Raw genomic sequence first — 18619 nt, 5'->3', positions numbered from 1 at the left:
GACACATTTTGTAATAGATTTATCTTAATCATATTGTGTTGAATGGCATGGACTTTACCTATCTTTTGATATCAACCATATATGTAGAGAGGGAAATAAAGTAGTAGATAGCTTAGAAAATGTGGGGTAGCTAGGATAGATGGCTCTTTTTTCCGCATTTTACAACTTTCAGGCCATATCATTGGCTTATACATTCAAGATAGATTGGGTCTACCTTGCTTTGGACACTGATTCTTTTTTTTTTTTTTTTTTTTTTTTAAGGCAGATAATTACCTTAGTTTTATTTATTTTTCAATAGCCTAATTGTAGGATGCATAGTTTTTGCGAAAGCTTTGGTTTTGGGATTTATATAACTCCCAAAATCTTTCCCTGTTTGTATATGGTATTCATCTGCCATAAGTGAAAGTTATCTATAAAACTGAGGATACTGTCCCTTTCTATATATATATATACAAAAGATCTAAGCTCATTTAAGGTCAACTCTAACCTCATGTCCGAGTTGGATTCAGTTTATATTGAAGTATGTACAAAAAAGTACCTAAACAGGGGTCTTAAAGTTAAAACACATGCACAAGAAGGAAGCATGGGGTTTATCTTCTTCTCCTTCTCTCATGGATTTAGACTTGCTGGTATTGCTGCTTGGAGAGGGCCACACAATCATCCGGTCGATGACTTCCTTCCCCCTGGAGACAATCTTAATCTCACAGGTTTCGGGTGCATTGTGAAGGATCTGATCAGCAATCCCATTTCCTCTTTTTGACTCCGATTTCCTTTCAAATTCATATTAACGGCATAATTACAAGTCATAACCAAGAAAATGCTTTGAAAATTGGAAGTTTCTGAAACCGTTGTTGTTACTGTTGGGTAGTTAACATTGATATGGTACCTTAGACTTGATTCTGTGGTTCCAAGCACTAGTTTTCTGATATTGAGAATCGGAATAAGGTCCAGGATAGCCTTTGTGATGTTATCACCTTCAACCAGCATTACATCTACTTTTACCTGCTTCATTTTCATAAAACAGAACTTAGAATTTAACCTTAAATGAAGTCATATAAAGCTGTTATTATTGAAGTTTGGTCCAAGACCTTTACCTTTGAAACAGAGCATGTATCAAGAAACTTTTGGAGGTGCTTCCTCCTCTTGCCTTTTTCCTGCATCACGTAGTTCTTCACCAGCTCCGGCTTCACTTTACTCCTTGGAAGCGGTCCTACTATCATCACAAGGAAATATTCACTAAAATATGAATTAATGTGTGTGTTTATATATATAAATTGATGATAATCTTGAACTCAGGCTTGGCCACATCCTCAGAGGCAATAAATGGCAAACTCCATGCCATTCTAAGGTCAGGCATGATCTAAGCCCTTAAAAGGAAGAATAGTACTAGATATGATATGTAAGACCCGCGTATTCCATTTAAAAAAACACGTGACCTACATAAACATAAATAAATAAACGTTTTTCTGTTCTACTTTTTTAAAAGAGAGTGCGAGAGACTTGGTCACAAGAGCATTTAAATCTCAATGGAAAAAGTATTTGTACAGGTAGAAAATGTTTTTCTGGTGCAGAGAAAGCTTAACTGCACTTGCTGATCTTCCCTTGATCTATGCATCTTGATGAAAAAAAAAAATGGCCTCAGTACAACTTTCAACTTTGCAGGTTTCAACCAATAAAATTAAATTCAAACTCGAGTTAAACGTCACATGATTTTCCGAGACACTGGTTTGACCAGGACTGCAGGACAGCTATCTGGAGAGAGAGAGAGAGAGAGAGAGAGAGAGAGAGAGAGAGAGGTCTTACGTGGACTTGGAATGTAGCGTATAACCGGGAAGACGTGCAGGAGGCGAAGCACGGTGGAGGGGCTAACAAGGCGGTTCAGGGTCCACGCCAGCGCACCCATGCTCGAGCTCGACTCCGTGTTGCCGACTGCCACAAAGACACAGTCGTTCCAGGTCTGAAAATCAAAAGAAAACAAACTTGCCTCGTAGTCGTTCTCTTGATCTCCAAGGAGTAATCCACGGTTTATCTCGAAGAAGTCACTCGAACTCTCACCATCTTCCTCCTCCTCCTCCTCCTCCTCCTCCATCACGGTCGCGCAGCTATATGATCTGTTGAACTGCTCCTCGTATCCACCGCTTACTGTTCCATTAATGGAGGAAAGCAATTCTGTCTTCTCGGCCGAGACTGACATCATTTAATTTTAAGGTCAAAACACTTGCGATAACATTGTTTTCAGGAACCGAAACAGTAATTTAGGAAGACAGAAAGCACGAATATTGATGGGATTGGAAACTTCATGCAATATCCGGCCGGTGACCTTTCTCAAACTTTGAATCTTTGTAGCCTCGGTCCCTTTAAAACTGTTACTACCAATGATGAGTTAGCCACGAAAAGGGGTTGATCAGTTTTTTCTGCTTGGAATTCTCCTTGGTTGGCGCCTTCAACATCTGATCCCGTACGCAGGCATTTTTGTTTCATACGTATACAAACATATATACATATACATATATAAATATATATATATATACATATACATATATAAATATATATATATATATATATATCTCCCGCCTGAGACGGAATGCTGATAATTTGTTTTCACCCTAGGTTGTTGCTTGATTAACGTGGGTGCATGGGTGTCTTCGAGAATTTAACACGTTGTATTATGAGAAGTTGAGATCGATGTATTATCCTTCCTGATCATCTGAATTTTTTGGTTATCCAGCCAAACTAATTGATATTTTGAATTATTTCTACCTAAATAACTAATATAAATCTGCATGACAAAAAATAAAAATTCAAAACAAATAGTCACTCCACTAGTGTAAATAATAAAAGTAGTAAGAAAAATACTATTTATTATTTAATTTCTCATTATCTCTTGATGTAGCATTAAATGATAGGTTCACAAGTAAAATAACATAAACGTCCACGGGAACGTCAACATCATTATTCCGAGTCTTTCATGTTGTGTGAAAAGAGAAACAACGGATGAAGTCTTTGATGTTGTGTGAAAGTCTTTTATGTGGTGTGAAAAGAGAAACAACAAAGGAATATCCATCGAGATAAAAGAGAATCATGGCAAGTGGAATGGAAATGGTTGAGAGTCAAGTGCGTTTTTTGCATTGTTATACTTATAAATTGATGTCCCTATTGGAGGTGTCCATTTGAGTGCAATTCTTTATTCACACAAATCCATCTACATTCACAAGTCATAATCTAGTATTTGTGTGAAGAAATATTTTTAAATATAAAAGGACTACACAAAATAAATTTAGTGACATGGTTTGATGTAGTACGTTAAATTGTAAAGTAGGTTTAACGGATTACGTAAAACCATATTGTCACTTTGTAGATGTACTTTTATGTAATTTATTTGTATCTGTATTACTTCTCATTTGTTTGGAGGCCACAAGACTAATTTTTGTGATTAGAGGTGTAACCGGTCCAGTTTTGTACAAAATTTAAGACCGAACCAGTATGCACTGGATTTGTGATACAATATTGTAGTATATTGTATTATATACTATAGTGATATATTATAATATATAATATAGTGATATATTATAGTATATTATAATATATAGTGATATAGTATTAGTATAACTATTAATACAATAAACAAAATGATGTAAGATTTTAAAATTTAATATTATATTAATTAGAAATTTATCATATAATATAAAACTATTTTATATATAATTATATATTATATATAAAAGTTATATATAATAGAAAAAATTAAAAAATATATATATATATATATATGAACCGGTCTAGTCTGGTCTAGTTTTAGAAAAAGAAAAATTAGAATCGGACTGATTTTAACCAGTTTTAAGAAAAATAAAGCCGGTATCAGACCGAACCAAATTTGGGACTGGACCGATTCCATCGGTTTGGTCTGGTCCGGTCTGGTTTACCAGTTTTTTTTTAGATTATTTGAAATCAATTTATCAAACCTCATTTGGTTACATTGACACAACATAACAAACTATCTTATCATTATAACTTTTTCAAATATTTACATAAAATACAATAAATAATTTAACTTTTGTCAAATCTCAAAATAAAACTAATATTAAAAAATTATATTATAATAATATTTTCTTATCTCATCTGTATAACCAAACCAGGCCTCATATTATTTATTAGAAATTAGGTAAGAAAAGCAAGGACATTGATCTTGTGCTTCATGCTTGGGTTTCTGAAGGGTCAACCTGCAAGGAAGCAAAGCATGAAGCATGGTGAAAGAAAGAAGTCAGGATTTGTGAGAGTACTGCCTAAGTTTGTGCCTGTATTCTTCTCCCCCACTTAAACGGAAGTCATATGTTCCTTATTATTGTGAGAGAGAGAGAGAGAGAGAGAGAGAGAGAGAGAGAGAGAGAGAGAGAGAGAGAGAGAGAGAGAGAGAGAGAGAGAGAGAGAGAGAAGTGGATCATGATGTCCTTCCAACAAGATATTCTTTCAGGATAAGTTTGAAGAGAATTGAGCTACATGGGCTAAAACCCAAATGCTCTAATCTTGTGAGGTTTCTTCTGGCTTGATGTTTTTTGGGCTGGGATGAGAAAGCCACTGTCCTTGTATATATGGTATATTCTCTTTAGTTTCCCACAACATAATGAGACTACTGGATGTGTTTGGTTAAGAGAGATTTTGAGTGTTTGAGAAATTTTGAAATTTTCTTGAGACATATTCTCTTCAGTTTCCCACAAAAAGACATGTAGGAGATAGAGGTCTTAATGCTTATTGCTAATTTGATAACAGATTTGTATCAGATTCATGGATTTATACAAGAATTATCAATTCCAAATGTCACCGCGTTCGAGTTTGGATTTTGTGTTGGGTTCATATAGAGTTTATGGGGTTATACATGTTAAATAATTACAAGTCCTAAGCTTAGGGTCATCTACTTTAACCTTCCCTATTGTCATGTGCCCCTAGGTGAAGAATACCAAGAAATTTTTATTTGTGCAATGCTACTAGCTAGTAATCTAAGAATTGTTATCTGAAGTCATATCATTGGTATAATATATTTAAGTAATTTTGAATTCCCTTTGAAAAAAAATGGAGTTCATTATTAAAAAAATGATATTTTCCTGTGAGTTCTACCTATGCAGAACTGTAAATGTGTTCGAGGGAAATAACATAGTGAGAAATTTGTTCATGAAGGAAGTGCACCTCGATCTCGATGTGTTAGTACGATGGTGAAAAACTGGATTTTTAACTATTCAATAAGGTTAATTCAAATTATCTGAAAGAGTGGAATTCCCACAAGCTCGGATCTTTGTTTATTTTACGGTCTACGTCATTTTGTTGCTTACATCTCTATGTCACTTAGGAGGCTTCTAGAGGCTAGTAAAAATTCACATTTCAAAATCAAGAGATTTAGATGGTTTCTCTAGGAAATTGTAGAGAAATGAGAGTTTTTCTTTTTTGTACGTTGACTTTTTCACTCTTCTGTTTTAAAGTATGTAAAACTCTTATTTAAAGAGTTTTCTTATGGTTGATTCATTAATTTTTTAGAAGTTAAGTGGTAGTGGTGGGGAGTTAAATAATAACTTTTTCACCCATGTGGACACAATATGGGTAATGGAGTACCCAATACCAACATTGGCCATACTTATAGCACTAAGGTTGTCACAATATAAAACTCGAGAAGTAATCGAGCACCCGAGATTTGTGAGGAGATTGCGAAAACACATGAGTTCAGCCATTGTAGCCACAAGAGCACAGTATTCTGCTTTTGCCGTTGATTTAGATACCATGGTTTGCTTCTTAGTTGCCCAAAAGAGTAAATTGTCACCAAGAAAAATGGCAAAATCGGTAGTAGAGCGTCTATCATCTCAATAACTTGCACAATCAGCATCACAATAGGCATGAAGGGCATTGAGAGGTGTTTTAGTAAAATGCAATCCAAGGTTTAGAGTTCCTTTCAAATAGCAGAATATCCCTTTAACAACAATGAGATGAGTATCATGAGGATTTTGCATAAACTAATAGACAAAATGTATGAAATAAGCTATATCGGAACGAGTCATTGTAAGATACTGTAGGAAGCCAACTAATTGTCGATATATGGTGGGATCATATAATGGAACTCATTGGGCAGCAGACAATTGTGATCTTAAAGCAAGAGACGTGGAAACAGATTTTCCATCGAAACCAAATTTGTGTAGTAGAGGGAGCAAATATTTGGTTTAAGTCAACGAGAGAGTAGATGTATCCTGAGCAACTTGAATCTCCAAGAGATAATGTAGATCGCCGAGGTCTTTCATGTTGAAGGCTACAGACAAGTGAGAAATAAACTGAGTGATCTATAGATATGAGCTTCCGGTAACAATAATACCATCCACATATATTAAAAGCAAAATAATATCAGAATCGTGAAGTCTATAGAACAAGAAGGTTTCATAAAGACAATGCTGAAAATTCATTTGCTGACAATAGATACTAAACTTCATGTACCATGCCCTAGGTAGGGGTGTAACCAGCCCGGTCCTGTCCAGTCTAACTTTAGACAAAATTTAAGACCAAACCGATATGAACTGATTTTACATTTTCTAAAACTAATTACACATTGGTTACCTTTCTAAATTGGTACTCCAGTTTTACCGATTTTCGGTTCAGTTCGGTCTGATTGTCCGGTTTTAATGTACTATATTATATATGATATAATATAATATATTATAGTATTTAATAATATAGTGATAATATCTTGTAGTATATTATAATTATATTATAGACTATAGTGATAGATTATAATACATAATATAGTGACATATTATAATATATAGTGATATAGTATTAGTATAACTATTAATAGGCATTATATAATATTAGTATAATTATTAATACAATAAACAAAATGATATAAGATTGTAAAATTTAAAATTATATTAATTAATAATTTATCATATAATACAAAACTATTTTATATATAATTATATATTATATATAAAACTTATATACAATAGAAAAAATAAAAATATATATAAACCGGTACGGTTTCAGAAAAAAATCGAAATTGGACCGATTTTGACTGATTTTAAGAAAAATAAAACCGGTACTGGATCGAACCAAACTCGGGACCAGACTGATTCCACCGGTTTGGTTCAGTCCGGTTTATCGATTCACTCTTTTTTTTTTTAAATTATTACACCCCTAGCCTTAGGAGCTTGCTTTAAATCATATAAAGTTTTGTGCAGGTGACAAACACAACCTGGTCGGGATGGATCCACAAAGTCAAGAGGTTGAGAGAGATAAGCCTTTTCTTGTAAATCTCCATGGAGAAAGGCGTTACTTATATTAAGTTGCCGAAGAGACCAATTTTGAGATAAAGCTAACATTAAATTTCAAGAATTACACACAAATGGATTAAAGGAATGCATTGATTTCCCTGAAGAAAAGGACACTGAGGCACTAAGGAAACACATGGTCAGAGGCCACCACCCAAAGTGCTCCTACAGGCAGCAATGAGCACTAAGGACTGACACTCTAGGATTGATATGGAGTGTGCTGGTTGTACCTCATGAGGATTGTGTAGTAGAGTTAGTTATTTTTTTGTATTTTTGTATAGATAGCAAGCAATACTTTTCCAGTATTTTCCAGCTATTGAATCTGTATTGAGTCGTGTATATAAGACCAAGCAGAGGCATATGTAAAGTTAGAACTTTTTCAATCAATGAGAAAGAGGTTTCTCTCATTTTCTTATTTCTCCTCATTTTATGTTTTTGTTTTTGTTTATTTAATTCTTGACATGGTATCAGAGCAATAAGCTCATCAATACCACTGTAATTTCTTTTTCTTTTACTTTCAACTCAGTTCTTCAACTCAGCTCTTAACAATGTCAGATGATGAAGCTCATGAACACAATCCTCTTCAAAACACCCCATCATCTAACCCATCACCCAACCCAAATAATCCTTTCTATATACACCACAGTGACAACTCCCACATTGTGGTCATTTCTCCACCCCTTTCAGGTCCTAATTACTTGTCATGGAAGAGATCATTCACTCTTGCAATCTCAATCAAAAATAAACTTAGGTTTCTTGATGGCAACATTCCAACTCTAGGACATGATGACCCTTTATACATCCCATGGATGCGCTGCAACAACATCATCTTATTTTGGATTCTCAACTCCATCACCAAGGAAATTGCCTCCAATATATTCTATATAAGTTCAGCAAATACTGTGTGGGATAAACTCAACACTCGGTTTTCTCAACTTGATTCATTGAGAATTTACCAACTCTAACAACAACTAGGCACTCTTGTGCAAGACACACAATCTGTGAGTGAGTACTTCACTCATCTCCATGGTATTTGGGAAGAGCTCAACAACTATAGGCCAACACCATGTTACTTATGTGGTCTCTATACATGTAAAGCTCTCACTGCAGTTGGTGAAACTCAGCAAGCTGACTATGTCTTCAAGTTCCTCATAGGCCTCAATGAGTCTTATGAAAGCATTCGAGGACAAATCATTCTGATGAGCCCCATTCCTTCACTTGATAAAACTTTCTCTCTAATATTGCAAGAGGAAAGACAAAGACAAGCTCAAATCATGCTGCTTCCCTCTGCTGAATCCTTAGCCTTAGCAATTTTTCAAAACAAATCTTTCAAGAAGAAAGACAAACCAGATCTTACATGCAGTCATTGTGAGAAATATGACCATCTTCGAGACAACTGTTATAGGTTGATTGGATTTCCTCCCAACTTCAAATTCACCAAACTCAAGCAAGGACAGTTTCACAACCACCCTCCAACTCCTCACTCAACCAACCAAGTGTTCTCTACAAACCAGGAAAAGGGATCTGTCACAATGCCTCAACTATCTCTCACCCAGTCCCAGGTTCAAAAGTTGATGGAATTAGTCAATGATCAAGCACAACAGTCGGCTCATACCTCCATAGAATCCATCTCAGCTCCTCAGTTGAATATGGCAGGTACATGCTCAAAATCTGCTATTTCCAACACTTCAATTTTTTCACAGCTCCATCAACACCATCTCTCTTCTCCATTGCATCACAAGTCACACAGCCTAACACATATACAATGGATAATTGATACAGGAGTTACAAACCACATAGTCTGTTCCCCAACTATTCTGACATCAATCACTTCAAACACTCATGCATATGTTCAATTGCCAAATGGGTCTTGGCTTGCAGTCACACATATTGGAACAGTTCAACTCTCTAAGTCTATTACACTCACAGGGGTATTATGTGTTCCCTCATTCACTTTCAATCTGTTATCAGTGAGCAAACTCATCCTTAACCCTCTTCTTTGCCTCATTTTCATGGAAAACTTCTGTTTTATACATGACATTGCTTCATGGATGACGATTGGGCTAGCTAAAGTCCATCGTGGTTTATACCATCTGCTCACCAGCTCCATCACTGCTAGCAATCTTCTCAAGCTTCCTCAAGATTTTTCCATTTCCTCCAAAGATCATATCTGTAATGCCTTGAATAGGCAAGACCTTGATGTGTGGCACCTTAGGCTTGGTCATTTATCTAGTAAAAGAATGAACCTAATTCATTCTTCTTGCTCAGATGTAATTGGTCCTTCATCAAGCCACACTTATTGTACTGTTTGTTACATGGTTAAACAGAAGAGATTGAAATTCCATGCAAGTGTCACTTCTACAACTTCAATTTTTGATCTTATTCACATTGACATTTGGGGCCCATATTCTCAGCCTTCATTGAATGAACATCACTATTTTTTAACAATAGTTGATGACTATAGTCGTGCCACATGGACATACTTAATGAAATTCAAATATGAAACAAAATCAATTTTACAAGCTTTCATTCTCATGATCACTACACAATTTGAATCAAAGGTAAAACAAGTGAGAACTGATAATGGCCTTGAATTCAATATGTCTGAATTTTACAAGTCTCATGGAATAATCCACCAAACATCTTGTGCCTACACACCCCAACAAAATGGAGTGGTAGAAAGAAAGCAACAACACCTCTTAAATGTAGCTAGAGCACTTTTTCTTCAAGCAAATCTTCCAACAAAATTCTGGGGTGATGCTGTTTTGACAGCAGCACATTTAATAAATCGAATTCCTTCCCCACTTCTTGAAAACAAATCACCATTCGAAGTGCTCTTATCTTCCAAACTATCCTACACACACCTCAGAATCTTTGGCTGTCTTTGTTTTGTATCCACACTTAAAAGGGATAAAACAAGACTGGATCCAAGGTCCAAGAAGTGTATCTTCATTGGATACCCTGTTGGGATCAAAGGATACAAACTTTATGATCTCACCACACATACCAGCCTTATATCTCGAGATGTCATCTTCATAGAATCTGAATTTCCATTTGCAAAAACAAATCCTGAATCTTCCTCTTCACTCCACTCAAATCTCACCTCACCACTAGCCTTTCTTGACCTCATTACCTACCCCTCACCCTCTCCTTCAAATGAGACTAAACCTCAATCCTCTCCTTCCCCATCTCCTGCACTTTCCAACATCACCACACCACCATCAACCCCTACCTCTCAAACTTCACTTCTTGACTCAAACAACCCTGAATCTCCACCTCATTTGTCTCCTATCTCACCTCAATAGCTTAGAAGATCAGAAAGGGTTAAACATCAACCCTCATACCTACATGACTATCATTGCCAACTGGTCTCCTCCACCTTAAGTCCTTCCCTTTCTAATTTTTCCATTGCACACCCCTTACAAAACACACTTTCCTACTCCCAATTGTCTCCATCTCACCAAACATATGCCTTATCTCTTGCTCTCATTTTTCAACCAACAAATTATAAGGAAGTTGTTGTGCATGATCATTGGCATAATGCCATCAATGAAGAACTTGCTGCCTTTGAAGAAAATGGCACTTGGTCAGTCACTCCTCTCCCTGTTGGCAAGAAGGTCATAGGCTGCAAATATGTATTCAAAGTGAAACTAAAGTCAGATGGCACTGTGAATAAACACAAGGCAAGACTAGTGGCAAAAAGATATACTCCACGAGAGGGCTTGGATTATCAAGAAACTTTCAACCCTGTGGCAAAAATGTCAACTGTCAGGTTATTTCTTGCTCTTGCTTCAATTCATAATTGGCATTTAGAACAATTAGATGTTCATAATGCATTTCTACATGGTGATCTTGATGAAGAGATCTACATGGAATTGCCACCTGGGTTTCAGCTTAAGGGGGAGTCTCAATTTAAAGGGAAAAGACTGGTATGTAAGCTTCACAAATCCTTGTATGGTTTGAAACAAGTATCAAGACAATGGAATGGAAAGTTCACTGCCTTACTCCTTACTGCTGGTTTTCATCAGTCAAAACCAGACTACTCTTTATTTACTAAAAGTGACAAGGATGGCTTTATTGCCCTCTTAGTCTATGTTGATGATATCATCTTGGGAAGTAATAGCTTAATTGCTATTAATTCTGTGAAATCCTATTTGAATGATCATTTTAAAATCAGAGACTTGGGAATACTCAAGTATTTCTTAGGATTAGAGGTTGCAAGATCAAAGAATGATATACATGTTTGCCAAAGGAAATGTGTTTTAGAGATCATTGAAAGTGTTGGACTGCTTGGAAGTAAGGTTGTAAACACTCCAATGGAACTAAATCACAAGCTAACACATTCCTCAGGTGAATGCCTCTAGGATGTCACTGGATATCGAAGTTTGATAGGAAAACTGATCTATTTAAGCACCACAAGGCTTGACATTACCTACTCTGTTGGTATTCTTAGTCAATTCATGGACAAGCCAACTCAAACTCATCTTCTCATAGCTCATAGGATACTTAAACATCTCAAAGCTTGATTGGTCAAGGAATCTTCTTCTCTTCAAAATCTTCCTTGCATCTTAAGGGGTATAGTGACTCGGATTGGGCAGCCTGTCCTGAAACCAGAAGATCTATAACTGGTTTTTGCATTCATTGGTGACTCTTTGATTAGTTGGAAATCAAATAAACAAATGGTAGTGTAAAGGTCATCTGCTGAAGCAGAATATAGGGCTTTGGCACAAACAAGCTGTGATATCATTTGGCTGAAAGTTCTCTTGGAGGATTTCAACATTGAACATCCACAACCTGCCCTATTGTATTGTGACAAACAATCTGCAATACACCTCACCAAAAATCCTATATTCCATGAGAGAACAAAACATGTGGAATTAGACTATCATTTCATTCGAGAGAAGGTACTAGCAGGTGTGATTAAGCCAGTTCATGTGTCTTCCAAGTTTCAACTAGCAGACATATTTACTAAGGCCTTAACAGCACCACCCTTCTACCTACTATTGTCCAAGATGGACATCCTTAACATATATGCTCATCTTGAAGGGGAGTCTCAAGAATTGCACACAAATGGATCAAAGGAATCCACTGATTCCCCTGAAGAAAAGGACACTGAGGCACTAAGGAAACACATGGGTCAGAGGCCACCACCAAAAGTGCTCTTGCAGGTAGCAATGGGCACTAAGGACTGACACTCTATGACTAATATAGAGTGTGCTGGTTGTACCTCATGAGGATTGTGTAGCAGAGTTAGTTATTTTTTTGTATTCTTGTATAGACAGCAAACAATACTTTTCCATTATTTTATAGCTATTGAAGTTGTATTGAGTCGTGTATATAAGACCAAGCAGAGGCATATGTAAAGGCATAACTTTTTCAATCAATGAGAAAGAGGTTTCTCTCATCTTCTTATTTCTCCTCATTTTATGTTTTTATTTCTGTTTATTTAATTCTTGACATTAAAACCAATCCAATAGTCCAGAGTTTTACAATTGGACTAAAATTAGTTTCTTCATAGTCAAGGCCATGAAATTAAGTGAAACCTTGAGCTACTAGACGAGCTTTATATCTTTCAAGAGACTTGTCCGCATGAGTTTTAGTTTTAAACACCCATTTGTTACCCACTAAGTTCATATATGGGCGTTGGGAACAAGGGTCCACGTATCATTAGCATGCAAAACATCTATTTCTTCTTGCATAGACTTGCGTCAATGGGTTTCTTTGAGTGCTTGCTGGAAGGTTTTTGGTTCCATTGAATGAGCAACCAGATCTGACAAGAAACAAGTGGGTATAGATGAAATGAAGATAAGTAAACTTCGTGTTTTCTAGTACCATTTTGAGTTGGAGTAATCATGGGATGAGTTTGGTTGGGAATTGGGACTGATTTGGATTGAGAAACAAGTGGTGCAAGAGATAAACTAGTGTTAGGAACATCAAGCAAGGCTGAACGTGAGGTATCAACAGTAGCAGATGAAGAGCATGACACCAAGACGAGTGAAGAAATTTTAGACTGCAATTGTACATTTGAAGGTTTTTGGAAAGGGTTGAACCTTGAATGGTTGAATATTTTTTGGTATATGACCCAGTACATGTTGAAATGGAAACCTGAGTTTATTATTATTATTATTATTAATAGAAGAGTCAAGGCCACATGATGTCTAATAGTAACCCCTATCCCAATTTTATTTAAAAAAAACCCATCGCTTATGGCGAATGAAAACTATGAGAATATCATTACAATAGGGGTTTACAAGAATAACAAATAAAAAACCAAATCCAAGTGTACAAACATTATTAAAGCATCCTCAAAACATGAGTTCATTAAAAACAACTTGCCGTGATTTGTATATGTGGCCTGTTTGAACGTCCATGCAACGATATCATTTATGTTGAAGAGAGTATCCAAGAAAGACACATCTAGCATACTTGTACTCAAGTTTGGATGTCCAAAAGGTGTTAGACATGGGAAGCATGCACATCCAAAAATTCTTAGAAATAAATAAGGTGGTAAACGTAAGAAAACCACCTCAAAGGTGACTTATCGTTTAAAATTGGAGTGGGTAACTGATTAATAAGAAATACAACAGTATCAAATGCAATAATCCAAGATTTATCTACTTTTTTTAAAGGGTGTGCACAAAACTTATATAACCTTAGACTGCAAATATAATTTCTGATCACTTAAATATTGAAAGTGTCATCAATATGATTAAATACGACAAAACATAAAATAAATAAAATTATTTCCTTTTATATTTTTATATAGCCTTATGAACAGGACAGGCAAAACTCCTTGTAATTCTTTAGGTTTATATCTAATATATAAAAATTCTATGTGCATTTATATTTATATAGCTTGCATGCATGTATGATATATGAATGGAGCAAATCATTTTTTAAAAAATAATAAAGAGTGAGATCAGATAGCAACTCAACGACAAAGAGTTATTGTAATAGATCATATTGGTGAGGGAAGCGTGAATGGTGATGAATATGGTGTCGTACAGTACCGATTGTATTAAATGACATGATTTATAGCGTACCCATTTTTCAACCCTAGCTCCATGTTCACTTTTCCATTATATTTTTAGCATAATCAACCCAAAATAATGAAGAATTCAAAATTATTTATACGAGTTTAGAATACTTAAGTCATATATACCCATTTTGAAAAAAAGTAAATAAATTTATAATTTATATAAAAATATTTATTTTTTAATTATTAAATTTTATTTTTTTCAAAAGAAATACGTGAAACTTACTTCATTTAAAACTTCAAAAGTCAAATTTATTGCTTTGTTCGAATAAAAAATGTAAATTTTTTAAAGAGCTATACTCTAATTTAATGCATTATTTAGAGGGGAATTGTTCATCAATGAAGAAAAAACAAAGCAAAACATCGCAATCTATGGGCTGCTGAAGGCTCATCATGCACATTGTTTAATCCATTGAATGCTCTTTGATGATATACTTATTAGATCGTCGGTCGTGTCATTTAAAAAATAAAAATAAAAAAAAAAGGAAATTGGAATCTTCTTTCGGTCTACAATCTGCTTTCGGCCCAACTTCAGAACTTCTTGGTCCATTGCGCGTCGAAACGAAGGAAAAAGGAAAAAAAGAAGCGATATATTTACTAAAAGAGGACAGTGCTGACTAACCGATACATAATAAAAGTGGTAAAAGTATTTATTTCTTTATTTTTATTTTAATCATTTTTTATATAATTTAAATATTTTTGAAACATAAAAAATATTAATTCATTAATATTTACTTCATTAATTATTAAAAAAATAAAAAATAAAAAATTTAATCGAACGCTTCTACCGACTTAACTAACTTTTTTAAAAAAGGAACAAAAAATTCAAAGTCAGAATTTGCGCCTTTGACCTGGAGCACTTGGTCGAGTCAGAGTCCAGTATGGCTCATCATTCAACTTTTTTTTTAGGACCGACTTGACTTTCAAAGAAGGCGGGGGTAATTAGGTGAATCACATTTTTTGAACAGTAAAAAATTAATGTCGAATTAAATAAAAATATTTTAGTCATAAAAAATTATATAAAAATAAATTTATAAGTAAGTGTGGTTTGATATATTATATTAAATTATAAAATTTATTTTTATTAAAAAATAAATCTAACGTATCATATGAAATTATATAAATTTATAAATTTATTGTTATAATATATCTTTGTGCTCGTAACACTTTTTTTTCTTAAAGTAAATAGTGGAGTCCCAACATATGCTTTGCCCTTCATCTATTACAATATATAAGAATTGAAACTAATTTTGTAAATATTTATCTGTTTTTTTATTTTATTTTTTTAAATTAGTTTATATTCTCTAATTACAATACAAACGAATTTACACCTTCAGTCTTTATTACCACTTTGTTGTTTATTTCATTGGAAGTTTATTTCATTTTCTTCTATTTATTTACAAATCTTGATCATCTATTTATAATATGTTGTTTTTTGTTTTGTTTTCATCTTGGAGCTTGTCGACTTTCCGCATCCCTCGAGCGTACATCTAGTCTAAATAATTCTACAATTTGACATATCATATTAAGTTATATCAGTTTATAAATTTATTTTTATAAAATTATTTTATGTATGAGATGAAAAATTCTACTTATCATCCCATATACCACACGCCATGTGATTTATCATTTTTTATAATCTTTTATTTAAATTCATAAATATTGATGTGTAGATATATATATATATATATATATATATATTTAAATAATAAAAATATAAATATAAAATGATATATTAGTAGGTGTCATAGAGATGATAAGTAGTATTTTTCGAGGTCGGAGATATAGTGGGAGGGAAAAAGCTAGCGTTGGAGCTACCCCTCCAAATTTTTTGATTTTTGATTTTTGTTTTTTAAATTTAATGATTAAGAAAATATTATTTAATAATATTATGAATATTTTTTAAATATTTAAAAATATTAAAAAAATAATGTAAATATATTTGGCCTGGCGCGCGGTGGGTGTAGACCCACCCATGGTGCGGGATTGCAGTAAAGGTTGCGCGCACGCGTTGAAGTAACGTTGGAATGGCATTAATGCATGGGCGCGCACCGATGCTGCCCTTAATATCTCCACGACCACGTACGCAATATTTCTTGGCTACCAATACACCAGAGTGACATCTTTCCATTCCTCTTTCCCAGTTGCATAACTAATACAAATTAAGACTGGTTTGAGTGAGACAAAGCAGAAGTCCTGCCACCAACGTACGTAATTTTCTCTGCATAATCTCATGTATACGTGCAGTCTTCTAAGGAAATGGGACATTACCACCACTCTTTTAATTCGTGGACACCTTCAAACAAAGACAAAAGATTTGTTGCTTTCTCCTTTGACATTTTAGTTCCTTACGTGTTCATGTTGAGGAGGTACGTTTAGCCCTATGGCTTTTCACATTTGCAAATTAATGAGTAATATTATATATCACATTTTGATCTTATTTTTATCATACTAAATAAGATATAATATATTCATACTATTAGATGATAAAAAGGTAGATAATATATAATTATTCAACGGTAATAACTGTGCCACATATTCCTTTTAAATTTGTCTACTTTTTTTAATAAAGTGCACAGATTTTGCACATCCTAAACTATAGGTGTAACCGGTCTGATCTGGTCAGGTTTTGAATAAAATTTAAGACTAAACCGGTATGCACCGGTTTTATATTTTTCAAACCGATTACCCTTCTAAATTGGTAATCCGGTTTTACTGGTTTCAAGTCTGATTTTCTATTACCAGTTTTACTGGTTTCAAGTCTAATTTTTTAGTTTTAATAAAATACAAATTTCTCATAAAGAAATCTGCTTATGAAAAAAAAAAAAAAAAACTGCCTTTAAAAAAAAACTGTTTTATTGAAAATATATTACTATTTACAAAAATCTATTTTATAAAAAAAATCTACTATGTAAAAAGAATTTGCTTTATAAAAAAATCTGTTATATAACAAAAATTCTGCTGTAAAAAAATTACTAATATATATTAGTATACTAATATTAAAACGAAATGTAATTAATATACTAATGTTATTAGTATTAATAATATATTATGTATTTATCAAAAATTCAAAAAGAATATGTTGAGAATTTATTAGGCTATAAAATATTATTAATATATATTTTATGTTTAAAGCATATGATCAAATAAATTTTTATGTTTAATATTAACGTTTTATGTTATAAATTATAATAATATTATATTATATATAATTATAATTTATATTATTATATATAAAAATTATATATAATATTAAAAAAATTAATTTAAATATATATTATAGTAAATCTGTCCGGTCCGGTCCTAAAAATTATGGAACTGATTTTGACATTTTAGAAACCGGTTCTGAATCAATTCCACCAGTTCAATCCGATCTGGTCTAATTTTCAAATTTTCCAGTCAAAACTTACACCCATATCCTAAACTTTACAAATGAGATTTTTTAGATTAATCTATATATTCACACTTTTCTGTGCATGTATGTGTCGAATCTTCACAGCAAGGCAGTTGTCGTCTTCTACTTCTTTACTTTTGAAAGAATCATCTTGTAAGAACAATTCAAACGGAAATTTAAGTTTCATTTGGATTTGTACTCTAGGTCGGTCAATGTTATAACTGCATTTTTATAGAAAAGCATTCTAAATTTTAAAAGAAAAATACTATTCTCACCGAATTTTTCTACCTCATTGTGTTTTTTTTAAATTTTTTTTTACTTAATAATTAAGAAAATATTTTATAAATTTTATTTTTTAGTAAAAAATATTTAAAATGTGTAAAAAAATAAGAAAAAAAATAATTTATACCATTCGGCTGCCATTCGTTACTAAATTTTTGGTAGGAGTAACAACGCTCATTTTAAAAAAGAGAATTGTCAAAGCTCCCGAATTTGGGGAGCTTTTTTTTTTTTTTTTTAACCGAATGCTTTGTTTTTTAATTTTTTTTTAATTTAGTGATTAAGTAAATTTTTTTAATTGATGGTGTGAAATTTTTTTAAATATTTAAAAATATAAAAAAGGTTAAAAAAAAAAAAATACATTCAATGAAAATTTTTAAAATCTTTATTCGATTCCTTTAGCATCACTCTTTAAAAAGTAAAAACATATCTTTCCCCAAATAATATATATAGATACGTATGATGTCTACCCACCGAACAATAATGCACACCCAAAAAGTAAAAATATCTAAATCATTATATTCTTCCTTTTTACAAATAATCTAAATTTTATTCACAATCCTTTCTTATGAGAATACAAACACAAAATATATATTATTTGTTTTTAATTTT

At 33.2% G+C, this 18619-nt stretch overlaps 1 protein-coding gene across 2 annotated transcripts; it reads right to left on the bottom strand.

The window, feature by feature from the left end:
- Window positions 1-448: 448 nt before the first annotated feature.
- On the bottom strand, window positions 449-2477 carry LOC122279163 (U-box domain-containing protein 35-like). 2 transcript variants are annotated; one of them, XM_043089550.1, is made up of 4 exons: window positions 1804-2477; window positions 1095-1213; window positions 887-1005; window positions 449-770 (listed from the first exon to the last, which is right to left on the bottom strand). In XM_043089550.1, the coding sequence occupies exons 1-4, from the start codon at window positions 2195-2197 to the stop codon at window positions 539-541; spliced, it is 864 nt and encodes a 287-aa protein (XP_042945484.1). In that variant the 5' UTR covers window positions 2198-2477; the 3' UTR covers window positions 449-538. The 2 variants fall into 2 exon arrangements, with proteins under 2 accessions (XP_042945484.1, XP_042945485.1); XM_043089551.1 differs by having other exon boundaries at window positions 887-1002.
- Window positions 2478-18619: the final 16142 nt, after the last annotated feature.

Source organism: Carya illinoinensis, chromosome 10, assembly GCF_018687715.1.
Source record: "Carya illinoinensis cultivar Pawnee chromosome 10, C.illinoinensisPawnee_v1, whole genome shotgun sequence".
Lineage (NCBI taxonomy): Eukaryota > Viridiplantae > Streptophyta > Magnoliopsida > Fagales > Juglandaceae > Carya > Carya illinoinensis.
Note: the sequence above shows the minus strand (reverse complement) of the source record. Positions and strands in the feature narration are given on the sequence as shown.

Bases quoted from the DNA above. Each gene is read 5' to 3' on its own strand.
- LOC122279163 (XM_043089550.1), bottom strand. From the start codon at position 2,197: ATGATGTCAGTCTCGGCCGAGAAGACAGAATTGCTTTCCTCCATTAAT. The intron at 1,006-1,094 runs GTAAAGGTCTTG...ATGAAAATGAAG, and splicing joins ATACATGCTCTGTTTCAAAG to CAGGTAAAAGTAGATGTAAT. The intron at 771-886 runs GTACCATATCAA...TGAATTTGAAAG, and splicing joins ACCACAGAATCAAGTCTAAG to GAAATCGGAGTCAAAAAGAG.